The 18,938-nt window shown below is 40.3% G+C and overlaps 1 protein-coding gene across 1 annotated transcript in view; it reads left to right on the plus strand.

Moving 5' to 3' along the window:
* Nucleotides 1–7,639: 7,639 nt before the first annotated feature.
* Nucleotides 7,640–18,938, plus strand: part of LOC133621861 (semaphorin-3F-like) — a 37,083-nt gene continuing 25,784 nt past the window's right edge. The window contains exons 1-2 of the mRNA XM_061984269.2: nt 7,640–7,902; nt 17,724–17,860. Coding sequence (XP_061840253.1) covers nt 17,749–17,860 — 112 coding nt within the window. The 5' untranslated portion in view covers nt 7,640–7,902; nt 17,724–17,748. The remainder of the gene's footprint in view (nt 7,903–17,723; nt 17,861–18,938) is intronic.

Consider the following 18,938-nt stretch of genomic DNA (forward strand, 5'->3'; position numbering starts at 1 on the left):
TTTACAAGTGTATGTAAACTTTTGATCGCGACTGTAGGTGTGGAAATACAAAAAAACAAAGTATTTGAGAAATCAGACTAATTTAGTGTTTTTTAAACGTAGCAGCCAAGATTTTCCTTTGGACAAAAGCACCAGCAGCAAATGTGTGGTCTGCCTTGCACACACTGCATTCATGCATGTCATCACACTTATTTGCAGCAAGAGCCACAAGCGCTCTCACTCCTTATCCCCCCCTTTAGTGGTCCATTTTATCCCGTCAGATCACAAGCGCTGAGGTTAGAAACAGCGTAAATTACTCTAACCCCTTTCAAACTGGCACACATAACTTTTGTGCCAACAGATGAACTTTTCTCTCTGCTGGCGCACATCCTCTATATCAGTGTTTTCAACTTTTTTTGAGCCAAGGCGCATTTTTTTCATTGAAAAAACCCAGAGGCACATCACCAGCAGAAATCATTAAAAAATTAAACTCAGTAGACAATAAAAAGTTGTTGTCGCAATTGTTGGATATGAATTTAAACCATCACCAACCATGCATCAATATAGCTCTTGTCTCAAAGTAGGTGTACTGTCACGACCTGTCACATCAGGCCGTGACTTATTTTGAGTTTTTTGGTGTTTTCCCATGTGTAGTGTTTTAGTTCTTGTCTTTCGCTCCTATTTTGGTGGCTTTTCCTGTTTTGTTGGTATTTTCCTGTTGCAGTTTCCTGTCTTCCTTTGAGCGCTATTCCCCGCACCTACTTTGTTTTAGCAATCTAGAATATTTAAGTTGTTGCTATCTTTTTTTGTGTGGACATTGTTGGTTGTCATGTCATGTACGGATGTACTTTGTGGACGCCGTCTCTGCTCCACACGCTGTAAGTCTTTGCTGTCGTCCAGCATTCTGTTTTTGTTTACTTTGTAGCCAGTACAGTTTTAGTTTCGTTCTACATAGCCATCCATAAGCTTTAATGCCTTTCCTTAGGGGCACTCACCTTCTGTTTATTTTTGGTTTAAGCATTAGATACCTTTTTACCTGTCGTCGTCTGCATATTGTGATCACGACAAACCATCGTCTCACAGGACCTGTTCCTGACATCTACAAAGCAATTAGCTACCGGCTGCCACCTACTGATATGGAAGAGAATTACATGGTTACTCTGCCGAGCTCTAGACAGCACCGACACTCAACAACGGCACATTATTTGGCGGATTATAATTACTGGTTTGCAAAAAATATTTTTAACCTAAATAGGTGAAACTAAATAATCTCCCACGGCACACCAGACTGTATCTCACAGTGGTTCAAAAACACTGCTCTTTATCATCCTTTTCAAGTACAGTAAGCCTGGCCTCCCTAACCCTTCATTACTTGGAGGGAGCTCTTCTTCAACAGCTGTTGATTCTCCTGCATGCATTTTTATAGAGACTCAGTCTTGTCGAGAAGGCAGATGGTGGCGGACACGTGGCAAGTGAAAAGCTGCTTCATGCATGGTAAATATACTGTTTTTAACATCACCTCAACTGGGGTGGGGCCTGGAATGTGTGTCACATATACGTGCCTCTCATCCTTATGTTAAAGACGACTTGGCCAGGCACCTGTTCTTTTATTTGGATGTTTTCTCACACATGAAAGATAATAATTAGAGGCAAAGGAAGGTCGGTGTTGTGATAGAAAATAGTCCCGAATATTTTCTCTACCCTGTGATTTCCTCTTGGGGGTCACAGGCCGCATCTGTGAACTTGTTGCCTCTTGTCGCATCGGGCATGTGCAGGCCGCTTGCAATTTGTCAATATAAAATTGACTGTCAGGAGGTCAAATACTTTTTGTTTTTTTTACCCTTAAGGGGACGACACTCCTGCTCCTGGTGATTGATGGATTTGATGGCGCAGGATCACTCAGTCAGCCTACAGGGAGAAATGAGAAGACGCCAAAATCCATCCATCATATCAGGGTCTGCTGGGTCACTCTCAACCTGTACAAACATTTAACATTCAAAACCATACAGAGGCATTAGGAGCTGCATGGTCTGTTCAGAAGTGGCCAAAGTTGAAAGGAAACCTGAAGTCAGCACACATCCGTGACTCATTTCCTCAGCTGGAAAAGGAGCGGCGCTGGCGAGAAAGGACCCCATGGAGTCATCTTGACTGCCTGCACCGTATATGTCACTTTGCATGGCCCATATACCCAACATGTGACAAAGCTCTGGTCCATCAAGGATGTGTATCTAAAAAGATCAAGTCAAAGGTTTGCCATTAGGTCTATTTGACCTTCTGCATGCATGACACCGCACCTGGGTCCAGTTCAAAACTTTGGAGACAAACGTTTTTGCAGAAAATTCCTAATTACTTAGACCACTGTAAACACATTGGCAGATCCTTGCACTGATATTTAAACCTTGCCAGCAAACATAGAACACTGCAGTCCAAAGTTGTGATTTACACAACTGAGGCGTTCCTCAAGGCACGACTGTAAGTCCTCCCCTTTTTGGAAGTTACTTTGTTTTAATTTTTTTTGGAATGTGATTCGTGTAACTAAGGTGTTGCTAAAGCTTGTTTACTTCAGATGCAGTTAGTAGGTTTCTTAGACTTAGACTTAGACAAACTTTATTGATCCACAAGGGAAATTGTTCCACACAGTAGCTCAGTTTCAAAGGATGGAAAGGGTTAAGGATGGAAAGGATAATACAGGTAGGAAGTTGACATAAAATGTACCATAGTAGCAATACAAAATATAACATATATGTAATATTCATATATTATATATACAGTATATAATATATACTGATATATTATATTATTTTATATTTTTATATAATATACAGGTAAAAGCCAGTAAATTAGAATATTTTGAAAAAAATTATTTATTTCAGTAATTGCATTCAAAAGGTGTAACTTGTACATTATATTTATTCATTGCACACAGACTGATGCATTCAAATGTTTATTTCATTTAATTTTGATGATTTGAAGTGGCAACAAATGAAAATCCAAAATTCCGTGTGTCACAAAATTAGAATATTACTTAAGGCTAATACAAAAAAGGGATTTTTAGAAATGTTGGCCAACTGAAAAGTATGAAAATGAAAAATATGAGCATGTACAATACTCAATACTTGGTTGGAGCTCCTTTTGCCTCAATTACTGCGTTAATGCGGCGTGGCATGGAGTCGATGAGTTTCTGGCACTGCTCAGGTGTTATGAGAGCCCAGGTTGCTCTGATAGTGGCCTTCAACTCTTCTGCGTTTTTGGGTCTGGCATTCTGCATCTTCCTTTTCACAATACCCCACAGATTTTCTATGGGGCTAAGGTCAGGGGAGTTGGCGGGCCAATTTAGAACAGAAATACCATGGTCCGTAAAACAGGCACGGGTAGATTTTGCGCTGTGTGCAGGCGCCAAGTCCTGTTGGAACTTGAAATCTCCATCTCCATAGAGCAGGTCAGCAGCAGGAAGCATGAAGTGCTCTAAAACTTGCTGGTAGACGGCTGCGTTGACCCTGGATCTCAGGAAACAGAGTGGACCGACACCAGCAGATGACATGGCACCCCAAACCATCACCCAACCATGCAAATTTTGCATTTCCTTTGGAAATCGAGGTCCCAGAGTCTGGAGGAAGACAGGAGAGGCACAGGATCCACGTTGCCTGAAGTCTAGTGTAAAGTTTCCACCATCAGTGATGGTTTGGGGTGCCATGTCATCTGCTGGTGTCGGTCCACTCTGTTTCCTGAGATCCAGGGTCAACGCAGCCGTCTACCAGCAAGTTTTAGAGCACTTCATGCTTCCTGCTGCTGACCTGCTCTATGGAGATGGAGATTTCAAGTTCCAACAGGACGTGGCGCCTGCACACAGCGCAAAATCTACCCGTGCCTGGTTTACGGACCATGGTATTTCTGTTCTAAATTGGCCCGCCAACTCCCCTGACCTTAGCCCCATAGAAAATCTGTGGGGTATTGTGAAAAGGAAGATGCAGAATGCCAGACCCAAAAACGCAGAAGAGTTGAAGGCCACTATCAGAGCAACCTGGGCTCTCATAACACCTGAGCAGTGCCAGAAACTCATCGACTCCATGCCACGCCGCATTAACGCAGTAATTGAGGCAAAAGGAGCTCCAACCAAGTATTGAGTATTGTACATGCTCATATTTTTCATTTTCATACTTTTCAGTTGGCCAACATTTCTAAAAATCCCTTTTTTGTATTAGCCTTAAGTAATATTCTAATTTTGTGACACACGGAATTTTGGATTTTCATTTGTTGCCACTTCAAATCATCAAAATTAAATGAAATAAACATTTGAATGCATCAGTCTGTGTGCAATGAATAAATATAATGTACAAGTTACACCTTTTGAATGCAATTACTGAAATAAATCAAGTTTTTCAAAATATTCTAATTTACTGGCTTTTACCTGTATACACTATATAACAAATCCCAATTACCATGTACAATATTACAGTACGTAACAGCTTCAGCAAAAAATTTTTTAAAAATAATTTCACCTTAGGTCTTCTCTTTTCCATTATTTGGGTTATTCATTTAGTGGGCGGTGAGTTCAGTTCAAAAAACTTTTTGCAGCAGATTCTTAAAAACACTAGAGTGCTGTCATAGAGATGATCTTTGACTACCTTTTTTGTGGAAGGTCCTTAAAAATAGCAGAGCACTCCTGTAACTCTGACAAAAATAACTAGACAAAAACCAAATGTCTACTGTAGAGCAGGGTTTCCTAACTTTTTTAACCTTGGGGCCCAACCTTTCCACTATGGAGGGGCCCAGAGCTCACTCAAATATTAACACTGAATTATTAATCTTAGTCGTGATTTTAATTGTATTCAGTAATTATTTTTTATCCTACTTACAGTTTACAACCTTGCCAAATGATATGAAAGCATGTGTTAATGACAATGAAAATGTATTTAACACATAAACCTTAAGCTTTGGTCAGGGTGATTAGAACCAAAATATTTTGCATGAGAAGGGCCTAAAATAACCGACAAAGAATACATTTACATGCAATTATGTTGTGCTAAAATAAATAGACAATTAATACTGAATGTTTCTAAACTAAGCTGTCAATAAGATTAAAGTGCAAATGAAAATAAAGCTTCATCACTGTAGTCAGTGTAGTCACAATTTTTGCGCTCAAGAAACTTCTCATGACTTTAGCATCAGACTTCTTATGTTTGTTTAAAATTGGATGTCATTGCTGCCACAAGTGGTGGGAAATTGTATTACAACTGAGTACAGTTGCAGACCACAGCTGAGAAACAGATACACTGTATTGCCAAAAGTATTTGGCCACCCATCCAAATGATCAGAATCAGGTGTCCTAATCACTTGGCCCGGCCAAAGGTGTATAAAGTTAAGCACTTAGGCACGGAGACTGTTTCTACAAACATTTGTGAAAGAATGGCCCGCTCTCAGGAGCTCAGTGATTTCCAGCATGGAACTGTCATAGGATGCCATCTGTGCAACAAATACAGTCGTGAAATTTCCTCGCTCCTAAATATTCCAAAGTCAACTGTTGGCTTTATTATAAGAAAATGGAAGAGTTTGGGAACAACAGCAACTCAGCAACGAAGTGGTAGGCCACGTAAACTGACAGAGAGGGGTCAGCGGATGCTGAAGCGCATAGTGCAAAGACTTTCTGCACAGTCAGTTGCTACAGAGCTCCACACTTCATGTGACCTTCCAATTAGCCCACGTACAGTACGCAGACAGCTTTGTGGAATGGGTTTACATGGCCGAGCTGCTGTATCTAAGCCATACATCACGAAGTCCAATGCAAAGCGTCGGATGCAGTGGTGTAAAGCACGTCGCCACTGGACTCTAGAGCAGTGGAGACGCGTTCTCTGGAGTGATAAATCACGCTTTTCCATCTGGCAATCTGATGGACGAGTCTGGGTTTGGAGATTGCCAGGAGAACGGTACGTTTTGGACTGCATTGTGCCGAGTGGGAAATTTGGTGGAGGAGGAATTATGGTGTGGGGTTGTTTTTCAGGAGTTGGGCTTGGCCCCTTAGTTCCAGTGAAATTAACTTTGAATGCTCCAGGATACCAAAACATTTTGGACAATTCCATGCTCCCAAGCTTGTGGGGAACAGTTTGGAGCGGACCCCTTCCTCTTCCAACATGACTGTGCACCAGTGCACAAAGCAAGGTCCATAAAGACATGACAGTCCTGCACAGAGTCCTGACCTGAACCTGATAGAACTCTTTTGGGATGAATTAGAACGGAGACTGAGAGCCAGGCCTTCTCGACCAACATCAGTGTGTGACCTCACCAATGCACTTTTGGAAGAATGGTGGAAAATTCCTATAAACACACCCTGCAACCTTGTGGACAGCCTTCCCAGAGGAGTTGAAGCTGCAATAGCTGCAAAAAGTGGACCGACATAATATTGAACCCTATGGGTTAGGAATGGGATGGCACTTCAAGTTCATATGTGAGTCAAGGCAGGTGGCCAAATACTTTTGGCAATGTAGTGTATGTTTGGCGCCCCTAAAATGGGCCACAGCCCTATGTTAAGAAACGCTGCTCTAGAGCAGTGGTTCTCAAATGGGGGTACGCGTACCCCTGGGGGTACTTGAAGGTATGCCAAGGGGTATGTGAGATTTTTTTTAAATGTCTGTCAAAAAGAACTGAAAAGAAATGCAACAATGCAATATTCAGTGTTGACAGCTAGATTTTTTGTGGACATGTTCCATAAATATTGATGTTAAAGATTTCTTTTTTTGTGAAGAAATGTTTAGAATTAAGTTCATGAATCCAGATGGATCTCTATTACAATCCCCAAAGAGGGCACTTTAAGTTGATGATTACTTCTATGTGTAGAAATCTTTATTTATAATTGAATCACTTGTTTATTTTTCAACAAGTTTTTAGTTATTTTTGTATCTTTTTTTCCAAATAGTTCAAGAAAGACCACAACAAATGAGCAATATTTAGCACTGTTATACAATTTAATAAATCAGAAACTGATGACATAGTGCTGTATTTTACTTCTTTATCTCTTTTTTTCAACCAAAAATTATTTGCTCTGATTAGGGGGTACTTGAATTAAAAAAGTGTTCACAGGGGGTACATCACTGAAAAAAGGTTGAGAACCACTGCTCTAGAGGACGCCGTTTGTCCGGAATATACAGAATAAGAATAATAATGAAGGGAGAAATCCGGCCCCCGTGGTGTGACACACTTCTCTACGTCATATGTTTATTCTGTTTCACACAGTTTCACTTTTTTTTATTCCAAGGGGCGAGGACTTTATTTTATGTGATTATTTACAAGGATGGATGCTCTTCACATCCTTCCAATTTTAACTACCCCACCCACCCTTTCTTGCTTCTATTGTCACCGTTGTCATGCACGCTGGAGTCAACTACTGTGGAATTTCTTTTTTTTTTGTCGTTGTCGCCCTGCAAAAGTAATGGTGACCAAGAGGTGAACGAAGCACAAAGACCAGTGGTGCATGCATGTAAAAAAAACCCCAACAGCATCACTAAATTATTAACTTTTCAAATCTGGAGAAGTGTTGAAATGATTTTTTTTTTTTTGCAGCAGCAGCAGGCATGGGCACTGGTGTGTGAAAGTGCAGCAATGACAGGGTTAATCCGACCCATATGGTGTAGCAGGAGGTTGGGTCCTAGTAGCAGGAGAGGGAAGGCACAGCAGAAGGGAAAAGACAGCAGGACGCACACTTGCAACACCTGCACCTGGTCGCTCTATTTCCTCCCGCGGAGTGATATCCCATCCGTAGATGCCGAAACTTTGAAGGATTTCGTTTGACTAAACTGTTCTCTTTTCTTCTCCTGAACGTGGACGTTTCCCTCAAAAACGCTGAACAAAAAAAAAAAGAAGAAAAGGATTATTTCGCCTTGCCTGGCCGTGACTCCCCACAACTTTTCGTCAAAAGAGTTCAAATCCAAGGTAGGGCTTTTTTTGGTTCGAACTTTTTACCGGTTACTTTGTGTGGAGAAACGAGCTTCGAAGCTCGGTTCCTATTTGTGGATGTTGAGTTCACAGCAGGTATATAAGACCACTTACTTAGCTCACATGTGCGCTCTAAGCTAGTCCTCTAATTATTTGATTCGAGTCGAAAACCTCAGTTTATTTTTACTAGAGACGCCCAAATCTGTCCTGTAGTTAACACCAAGCTGTTGAAATCCACCGACCACCTGGTTTTTAGGACAACATGGAGATATATGCCCTTTACTACATACATTTGTCGTCATTACATATTTTAATTGTGGAATGTTCCCCTTCAAAGAAGCCAATATAGCCTTAAAATGTGTCACAAGTAAAGAGATGGCTCACATTTTATTTTTAGATTTTTTTTTGTAGTATTTCCTGTTGGCTCTTTGAAGTGAGGATTATTTTAAAGTGACAAATATTTTTTGATGTCACATCTTTTTTTGTGTGTCAATGAAGCGATTCTATGGATAGATATGACATTCAGCACCTTTTACAAGTTAAGACATATCCTTAAAACATTTTCCAAATTGTGAGCACTACTTTTGAGGGTAAAGTGTTAGAAACTAACTAATGCCACTTTTTCCTGGCAATCATTCCAATTCCTACAGATCAGGAATGGATAAAGTCCAGCCCAGAGGTCATGCAGTATGTGGCCTACTTCTTGTTTTTTCTTGGCTGTTTAAAATGTGGAAAAATATCACCCAAATACAGCTAGTACACACACACAAAATATGCATTTAGTAGGGTTGTAACGATTATTCAATTATTCAATATTAAAGTACCACTGATAGTCACACACACACTAGGTGTGGTGAAATTACTCTCTGCATTTGACCCATCCCCTTGTCCACCCCCTGGGAGGTGAGGGGAGCAGTGAGCAGCAGCAGTGGCTGCGCTCGGGAATCATTTTGGTGATTTAACCCCCAATTCCAACCCCTGATGCTAAAAGTGCCAAGCAGGGAGGTAATGGGTCCCATTTTTATAGTCTTTAGTATGACTCGGCCGGGGTTTGAACTCACGGCCGGGGTTTGAACTCATGACCTACCGATCTCAGGGCGGATACTCTAACCACAAGGCCACTGAGCAGGCTTATAATTGCTTAATATATTGATTTATATTCCTTAGATTCACCTACATCCATCTGTGCTCGGCAAGTTGGCCTTCTGGAAGATAGGTATCGAACCAAAATAGTTTTAAAAGGGGTTCTATCGATTTTATCGATAATAGAAAAGGGAAAATATTGGAATAAGAATGGCATACTTTTTAAAAAAGTTTAGCACTTTCAATGACAAGGATGTTAAACGTTAGGTCTGCCTGCCTGTGGCGTCATCAAAACAATAATGGCAGGTAGCTACGGCGGTCAAGAAAGGTCCTAACGAATGCAAATGCCAAAAGACGATATCAATAATTTCAACACAAAAGCTTTGTTTGCAGCTTGTTTTTTCTTGGCAGTTTAAAATGTTGCAAGATATCACTCAAATACAGCTAGTACAATCCACCCCACACATGCACACACAAAATATGCATTTAGTAGGGTTGTATTATTCGATATTTCAATATATTGATTTATATTCCTTAGACTTAACTACATCCATCTGTGCTCGGCAAGTTGGTCTTCTGGAAGATAGGTGTCGACCCAAGATCGTTTTAAAAGTGGATCTATCGATAATATTGGAATAAAAATGGCAGACTTAAAAAAAAAAAGTTTTGCACTTTCAATGATAAGGATGTTAATCGTTAGGTCTGCCTGCCAGTGGTGTCATCAAAACAAAAATGGCAGGTAGCTACGGCGGTCGAGAAAGGTCATAACAAATGCAAATGCAAAAAGACATTATCAATAATTTCAACACAAAAACTTTGTTACAGCACATTTGCAAAAGCCACCACACAAGACAATGATTTAAAGCCGCGACACAACTTAAACCACAAAGGACGCGACCGACACAACGGACGCACCGACTTCTGGAACGGCAGCCAAGGAAAAAATCATTTAATCAGAAAAAAATAAATACAAGAGATGGATCAAAGAGGCTATGGAAATTAGGAAGCAAGGAGCCAACACCATCAACAGGGATGAGGGGGCATACATGCTTTTGCGCATGTGTGACACTGTTCTTCATCGGTGATGCCAGGGCGGAGAACAGATACTGTATGGCCGAGTCAGGGAAATTTATTCAGCAGGTAAATCTACTTTTAAAATGTTGGTTACTATAGTTTTATTGAAAATTGCTTATATGTTGAAAATGTGAGCAGAAAAGGTTTCCTCTTGTTGATTCAACCTAAAGTGTTGTTTGCACTTTATTCAAATAAAATGTGAATGCATTGGCCATTAATTGTTGTTTACTTGCTTGTTTGTATAATAATTAATTCAAACCCAATTCCCTTACAATAAATAACAGGAATATAGGAAACTTGATCTGCAGTGTCCAGTATCCAGTATTTATTTTACAGTCACACTGGTTGATTCTTTTTGCTAAAAAGTTACTAAATTGATTTCTACTCACTGAATCGTTTCCGATTGTATCAATCCCAAAAAATATATATAGTGTCTGAATCCTATCGGCAATCACAAATTCTGAATCGAATTGAATCGTTGCTCAAAAGAATCGTTACGCCCCTAGTAACAGTGCTATTTATCTCGCGGCCCAGGGACCAAATCCTGACCAAGAATGACACTAGACTAGCCCCTTAGTTAAGTTTAAAGCTTTGGAGAGACTTTCACATTTTTGCAGCAAATTAAATATAATACAAGCACTAAAGTGCTATTGATGTAGAGATGAACTTGGACCATTTAAATCTAAGTGGAAGATCCTTGCATTGACATTTTAACCTCCTAAAGGCCTGAATTTTGCACTAAAGGGGCTATTTTTTCAAAAATTGACAATTGACACAATAGTTTGACCAAAAACAAATGTCTACTAGAGACAATAGTGATTCTGGAATAAGAAATAATATAAAAAAGGGAAGTCCAGCCCCGTGGGGACGGTCCTTAGCTTTTTGGAAATTTGGCCCCTATAACAATTTAGTTGAATATCCCTGGTATTTACACTATAAGAATGTTGAGTAATACATATACGGTAGTTTCTTATTTAGGACCATGTGCTTAAGCTTTTTGAATAAATCACAGTAATGTATTAGGGCTGTCAAAATTAGTACATTAATGCAGATTAAGCCATTATCATTATTGATCTGATTAATTTTTTTAAGCAATTAACCCAAACTGTATGTAGCGCAGAATGGCGCAAACTTCCTGAAATGTCTTTGGCAACACATTTTGGGCAGTTTGCCCAAGTCGTGTTAGCGTTGCGCATGCACAAATGAGCAATTGATCTGGTAGTGACTGGCTACAGAAGCAAGCAAGTCAATATGGAAGACACTAATTAAGGACTCTCAAATTTAGGGCTCGCAGGCCCATATTTTGTAGCCCTCTATGTAACTTCATACTTCAGTGCAATAGCGGTCCGTGCACCCTGAGTGGATAATAGTTAAATATATTATGGCAATCTTGAATCCCACTTGAAAGAACATTAACTACATTAACGGTACACACAAAAACTACAGCATTACAAACACACTTTGACCAACATAAAGAGCAACTTCCTGTAAGCAAGAAGAATTGTCTGTGACCAACTCCTGGGGAACGTAACCGTGTCAAAATCTAAAGTGTTTGCACTCAGTTTTTACATTTCCAATGACTTAAGGCCTACTATAGCTCAGGTTCACTCTAGCTGTTGGTAGAAGTATTTGACACATTTAGTCGTGTGGTTAAACGTGATTTTGGAGTGAATACTTTGTGAGGCCCAGCTTCACCTAGATCCTACCTTGGACCAAACCTGAAGGAAAAGATTCCAGATCCCGAGTCAGTTGAGGACTTGAATGATACCATAGACAGAAATCCCAACTCGATGTTCGTAGAAGGTGTGACAAAAGAGGAAATAATCAATATTGTGAAAAAATTTAAATCCCAGACCTCAACTGATTGTAACGGAATTGATGTGGAAACGATAAAAAAGTGTATTGAAGAGATTTCAGAACCTTTAACATATATCAGCAACCTATCATTTCAAATAGGCAAATTCCCAGATAAAATGAAAATAGCAAAAGTCGTACCAATTTATAAGACTGGAGACAAACATCAGTTTACAAACTACAGACCTGTTTCTCCACTTCCACAATTTTCTAAAAATTATTGAAAAATTGTTAAACTGATTGAACAAATTCATAAATAAAAATGAAACACTCACAGACAACCAATACGAATACAAAGCGAACATTTCAACATCAATGGCATTAATCGAAATAAAGGAAGAGATAACCAATGCAGTGGGTAGCAAAAAAATTGCTGCTACTGTGTTTATGGACTTAACAAAATCATTTGACACGATCAATCATAACATCTTAATAAACAAATTACAAAGGTATGTAATCAGAGGTTTGGTCTTGAACTGGGTAAGAAGCTATTTAACCAACAGAAAGAAATACGTGAAGCTAGGCGAACACACATCTACAGAGCTGAATATATCTTGTGACGTACCTCAGCGATCAATGCTAGGACCAAAAGTGTTCAATCTTTATATAAACGACATTTGTAAAGTTACAAAGGACTTAAAGTTAGCATTATTTGCAGATGATACAACTGCACAGAAGAAATGAACAAAATAAAGAGAGTCTGTTTTTGTCAAACCATATTTGAATCTCATTAAAACTAAAATAATGCTATTTGGTAACAGCAGAAGGGAAAGTTATACACAAATACAAATTGATGGAAAATATATTGAAAGAGTAAAAGAAAACACATTTTTGGGTGTAATAATAGATGTTTAAATGAACTGGAAATCTCATGTAAAATATACAACATGAAGTAGCAAGAAACACGTCAATAATGAACAAAACAAAATATGTTCTGGACCAAAAATCACTGCATATTCTCTAGTGCTTGCTAGTGTTACCATATCTGAGTAATTGTGTAGAAATATGGGGAAACAACTACAAATGTGCGCTTCCTTCACTGACATTGTTTCAAAAAAGATCAGTTAGAATAATACATAATGTTGGATAAAGACAACATACAAATCCTTAATTTATTGAATCAAAAATACTGACATTCAACGATTTGCAAACAGCTAAAACTATGCACAAAACAAACTATAACCTGCTAACCAATAATGTACAACAATTCCTCTCAAAAAACAAGGAGAAATATAACCCAATCAAATTTAAAACATTTGTATGTACGACGTACAACATTTAAGACCTTCAGCATATTCGTATGTGGAATTAAATTATGGAATGGATTAAAGAAGGAAATCAAACAAAGCACCAATATGATTTACTTTAAGAGACTGTTCAAATTACAAGTGTTCACAAAGCACAAAGAAAAACAATTATGAACATCTTGAATCTTTTAAAAAACAAAAAAAAGAAATAATGATTATTTGAGTTTTTAATATGTGTTTACTTACATATGGTATATTTATTTATTTATTTGTTTGTTTATTCACTGTTCTGTTACAAACAGAGAACAAGAAAATTGGATAAAATTGCTATGATATGAAAAGGGGTAGGATTAAATAAACTCTGCTTCTTCCTAATCCTTTTCGGACATGCTGTAATGAAACAACTGGAAATATGTGATGCATTACATTGTATCGTATGCATCTTCGAAATAAACTGAAACTGAACTGAACTACACCTTCAGCGGCCCCCAGGTAAATTGAGTTTGAGACCCCTACGCTAAACATCACATTGACCTTCTTGATTGGATATTCGAGTACACAAATTATGCAGTCTCTGCCGGACGGAGGTTTCTTTTCACCAAAGCGCTTCCTGCTTAGAATAGCAAATGAATTGGACAAAAGAAGTAATAGCGTCACATTAATGTGAATAAATGTTAGGTTATAAAAACATGAACATGATGTTAAATATATACATGTTAAGGGGGGTCTGTTTGCAGCTTGCTCAAAGTTATTTTTTTTTTCAAAATCAAAAAATATACAAAGAAAACCAGTGGCTAGCTTATATTACCCATCCATCCATCCATTTTCTACCGCTTGTCCCTCTTGGGGTGGCGGGGAGTGCTGGAGCCTATCTCAGCTGCATTCGGGCAAAAGGCGGGGTACCATTGGTAATTAACCAGAACATGTATAGTTTTAAAATGTCTACATTTTACACAACTAATTATTCATCCATCCATCCATTTTCTACCGCTTGTCCCTTTTGGGGTCACGGGCGGTGTTATTTTGAAAAAAAAATTGTCGGTGCGAGGAATTTGTTTGCCGTTTGTTACTTGAGCGCATACACAAACACAAAAACAGTTCGAGAGAAGCAATTAACTATTTGCAGTCATGGTGTTACGAAAGACGAGGTGTGTCCAAAGTGCGGCCCAGAGCAACATTTTTATTGCCTCTCAGCACATTATAGAAATACTGTTACTTAAATAAATCAATTTCAAAAACGTAAAAAGTGGAATAAAAAAGCTAACAGGTAACGAGAAAACGAGAAAAGTTAATATACGCACACTACTAACACAAAGCAGTCCTGCAGGCTGTTTAAAAAAAAAAAAAAATAAATCTATGTATTGTACTGGTTTTGCAAGTAAAATATATCAAAATATCCCATGCATAATTAGATTTGTCAGTCTTCGACTCTCAGTGGAAAAAGTTTGGACACTCTCGTAATAGACTAGGCATTCAATGATCGTTACTGTTACTTATCACTATCATTAGCTAACAACACACAAAGCTAAAATGTGCGTGTTACGTACATGGAACCCATAAAAGGGAAGGATATAATGCATAAATCATTATATTCAGGGGGAGGGGGGAGCCAACCAGGTAGACTTGACATGTCTGCCTGGTTGGCCACGCCTATAAGAACAACTGATAAGCAACACGTTACAGTGGTCAGGTGACCCTTCTGAAGAAGACTGCAGATAACAGTCAAAACATGTCAGGTAAAGACTCCATCTAATATACCGAAAATATGTTTTTTTATGCAGCATCGCGTGGACATCGGGGGCGGTACCTCTGGATTGGCAGACCGGGGTGGTGGTTCCTCTCTTTAAGAAGGGGAACCGGAGGGTGTGTTCTAACTATCGTGGGATCACACTCCTCAGCCTTCCCGGTAAGGTCTATTCAGGTGTACTGGAGAGGAGGCTACGCCGGATAGTCGAACCTCGGATTCAGGAGGAACAGTGTGGTTTTCGTCCAGGTCGTGGAACTGTGGACCAGCTCTATACTCTCGGCAGGGTCCTTGAGGGTGCATGGGAGTTTGCCCAACCAGTCTACATGTGTTTTGTGGACTTGGAGAAGGCATTCGACCGTGTCCCTCGGGAAGTTCTGTGGGGAGTGCTCAGAGAGTATGGGGTAACGGACTGTCTGATTGTGGCGGTCCGCTCCCTGTATGCTCGGTGCCAGAGCTTGGTCCGCATTGCCGGCAGTAAGTCGGACACTTTTCCAGTGAGGGTTGGACTACGCCAAGGCTGCCCTTTGTCACCGATTCTGTTCATAACTTTTATGGACAGAATTTCTAGGCGCAGTCAAGGCGTTGAGGGGATCTGGTTTGGTGGCTGCAGGATTAGGTCTCTGCTTTTTGCAGATGATGTGGTCCTGATGGCTTCATCTGGCCAGGATCTTCAGCTCTCACTGGATCGGTTCGCAGCCGAGTGTGAAGCGACTGGGATGAGAATCAGCACCTCCAAGTCCGAGTCCATGGTTCTCGCCCGGAAAAGGGTGGAGTGCCATCTCCGGTTGGGGAGGAGATCTTGCCCCAAGTGGAGGAGTTCAAGTACCTCGGAGTCTTGTTCACGAGTGAGGGAAGAGTGGATCGTGAGATCGACAGGCGGATCGGTGCGGCGTCTTCAGTAATGCGGACGCTGTATCGATCCGTTGTGGTGAAGAAGGAGCTGAGCCGGAAGGCAAAGCTCTCAATTTACCGGTCGATCTACGTTCCCATCCTCACCTATGGTCATGAGCTTTGGGTTATGACCGAAAGGACAAGATCACGGGTACAAGCGGCCGAAATGAGTTTCCTCCGCCGGGTGGCGGGGCTCTCCCTTAGAGATAGGGTGAGAAGCTCTGCCATCCGGGGGGAGCTCAAAGTAAAGCCGCTGCTCCTCCACATCGAGAGGAGCCAGATGAGGTGGTTCGGGCATCTGGTCAGGATGCCACCCGAACGCCTCCCTAGGGAGGTGTTTAGGGCACGTCCGACCGGTAGGAGGCCGCGGGGAAGACCCAGGACACGTTGGGAAGACTATGTCTCCCGTCTGGCCTGGGAACGCCTCGGGGTTCCACAGGAAGAGCTGGACGAAGTGGCTGGGGAGAGGGAAGTCTGGGCTTCCCTGCTTAGGTTGCTGCCCCCGCGACCCGACCTCGGATAAGCGGAAGAAGATGGATGGATGGATGGATGTTTTTTTATAGATTACATTTGCTGTATGTCACTAGCACAATAACAGATACGAAGAACACCACCAGCTGAAATATATTATCATTTGTGCTTCAGGTTCAGAATTTTTTTTATATTTATCACAACTACAAATTCAAATGAAAAAAAAAGTTTGTTTGCCGAATACAAAAGCAAGTCTCTGAGAAGCGAATAACAATTGGCACGACAGTCACGTTGTTGTTACGATAGATTATACATTTCATAATAGCTAACGCTAGTAGCTAAAGGAGGTCTGGCCCCAACCTTAGGGGTCTGGGGTCATACTACTTAGTAAAGTTAAATAATGCGATCGCTTCTGCTGTAAGTTGATGAATGATAGCTTCCATAATTTAGCCTGGTCATCGAGGCTTGCTGGGGGACAGGGAGAGTGATAGGCACGTGTCGGTCATGAACGGGGAGAACTGAGACAGTGGAGCCAACTGAAAGCAGTCATGCCAGGAAGGGGTGCAAATACATTGAAACATGTTGTTAATGTAGTAAAAAAAATTATTGATCAGCATAGCTTGACATATTGATTTGGTTTTTGTGTTTAATAATCAAGAAGCACCAGCGTTCTTCCATTTTTAGGACGTTTTGAACACCCTTACTAAAGAAGAACACTAAAACTAATTCCTTTTCAAACTTTTCGTAAATGCTTTGTGTACCGTGTCACAGGAGGCCTTCGCCACATGGATGTCATGAGAGCGAGTGAGGCCCGCGGGATGGCTTATAGGCCGAGTGAACAGGGGAGACAATTTAATGGACTCAGCTTTTAGTATTCATAATTTAGATGGGATACTCTCCAGCAAAGTGCAGATGCATAATGAATGCTTGAGTTAAGGTCTTGGTTTCAACACCCCTAAAGTGTCAGAAATGGTTGGTGCAAGGGCTACCTGTGTCTTTGAACTGTCACCGATCTTGCTCATCAACCTCTGCTAGCCTGCTCTGATGAATGACAACCGCCAGGGAGGCAAAGAGAATAGTTGATGAGGGTCTTATTTGATGTTTTGTGCAAGAAAAAGTTCAATATATTTTGCAACATGCAAGGTAAAGACCACAGTCGTCTTGGAAAAAGGCAGACTTTTTCCAATGCCTCCGTGCACATAGAATTATACAGTCTAAACACACACCTCACTATATTCACTCTTTAAATAAATAATAGGGCTGTCATATTTTCCAGAGCAGGTGTGAATATTTGGACTGCACTGTACATCTTGCCTTATTGGACAGCTGCAGGCCACACTTCTGATCAGAGGCTTTAAAGACAGAGAGAAAGAAAGTATCTTTTTCTGTCTCTGTATTCCTCACGGGGCACACTATAATAATCAGTCTTTTTTTCTTCTTTTTTGGTCCAGATTTAGATCTCTGTGGGCTACCTGCATGACTGTTACTATGACAACATCTGGAGCCCAACTCCTCCTGTTGGCCTTCTGTGTTTACAAAGGCTGGGGCCTTCAACAGTCAGCGCCACGGGTTCGCCTCTCTTTCAAAGGTGAGCTGTAAAGTCGCACGTGCACGGGCCTGCGCACTTTACTGTAGGCTTTGCTTCCTCTTCATGCATACAGTATGTGTAGAGCGCCTTTCCTGCCACATGTCAAAAGGCTACGCCACTGGAAACAAAAGGTGGATATTACGTGTGCAGGGCCCTTGATGAAAAGTTACCTTCCACACCCTTGAAGTCACATGCACTGCAGCCACACTCGCTGTTTCGTCACCATTATGACTTCTGACAGGATGGCACCTGAGGGACATTTCACAAAATGGTCTATTAGCACTCAGTTGTCGCCTCAAGGTGGAGATATTATTGCGGGTTCAATCTTAGTTTTTTTGTCATTTGGGATTTCCCCATAAATCTACATCCTGTCCTTAAAGTCCAATGACAGAAGTAATTTGTCTTGGCATAAGTTGCCCACAAAGGACTTTTAATATTAGTGGTTCATTCTTTAATAATTATCGAAGTTGTTTTTGACAAATACATTGTTAGAGGTTGAAGAAGTCAAACTATCCAAGTCTTGAAATTAATTTTATGTGATCATTTTAGTGAGCAGCAGTCTATTCAAGTACTTTATACAATTCTGAACAGCAAGGTTGCACCAGCATCAAGTATCTACATTCTACAGCATATTATTATTGTTGTAAAGAGTGGTGTGTTTGTCCCCCATAGTTCATACAACAACTTTGTTTGCTGTCCGTGGGAAAGGGATATTCGCTTCCATTTACAAAATCGGCAGGAAGCAAAAAAAAAACATGTTTAATTTTTCTATCTTGCTCTTGAAGGAAAGGTTAATTAGATGCATCAGATTATTATTTTAATGGTCAAACACATTTTTGTATACATGTTTTAATGTGCCATAACACTTTTACGCTTCTTCAGTTACTTTCAATATATTGATTATTGCTGCATCCTGACATTATTGTTATTGTTAGCAAAATATCATGATAACATTGTATTGTATTGTATGGCTGTAACATTAATTAATTAAATGAGGGATGAGCCGACCAGTATTGGCCGATTTTCGTGAAAAAGTATGCGAACAGCCATTGCCAATTTATGTATTTTAATGCCGATC

This window comes from Nerophis lumbriciformis, linkage group LG01, assembly GCF_033978685.3.
Source record: "Nerophis lumbriciformis linkage group LG01, RoL_Nlum_v2.1, whole genome shotgun sequence".
Taxonomy (NCBI): domain Eukaryota; kingdom Metazoa; phylum Chordata; class Actinopteri; order Syngnathiformes; family Syngnathidae; genus Nerophis; species Nerophis lumbriciformis.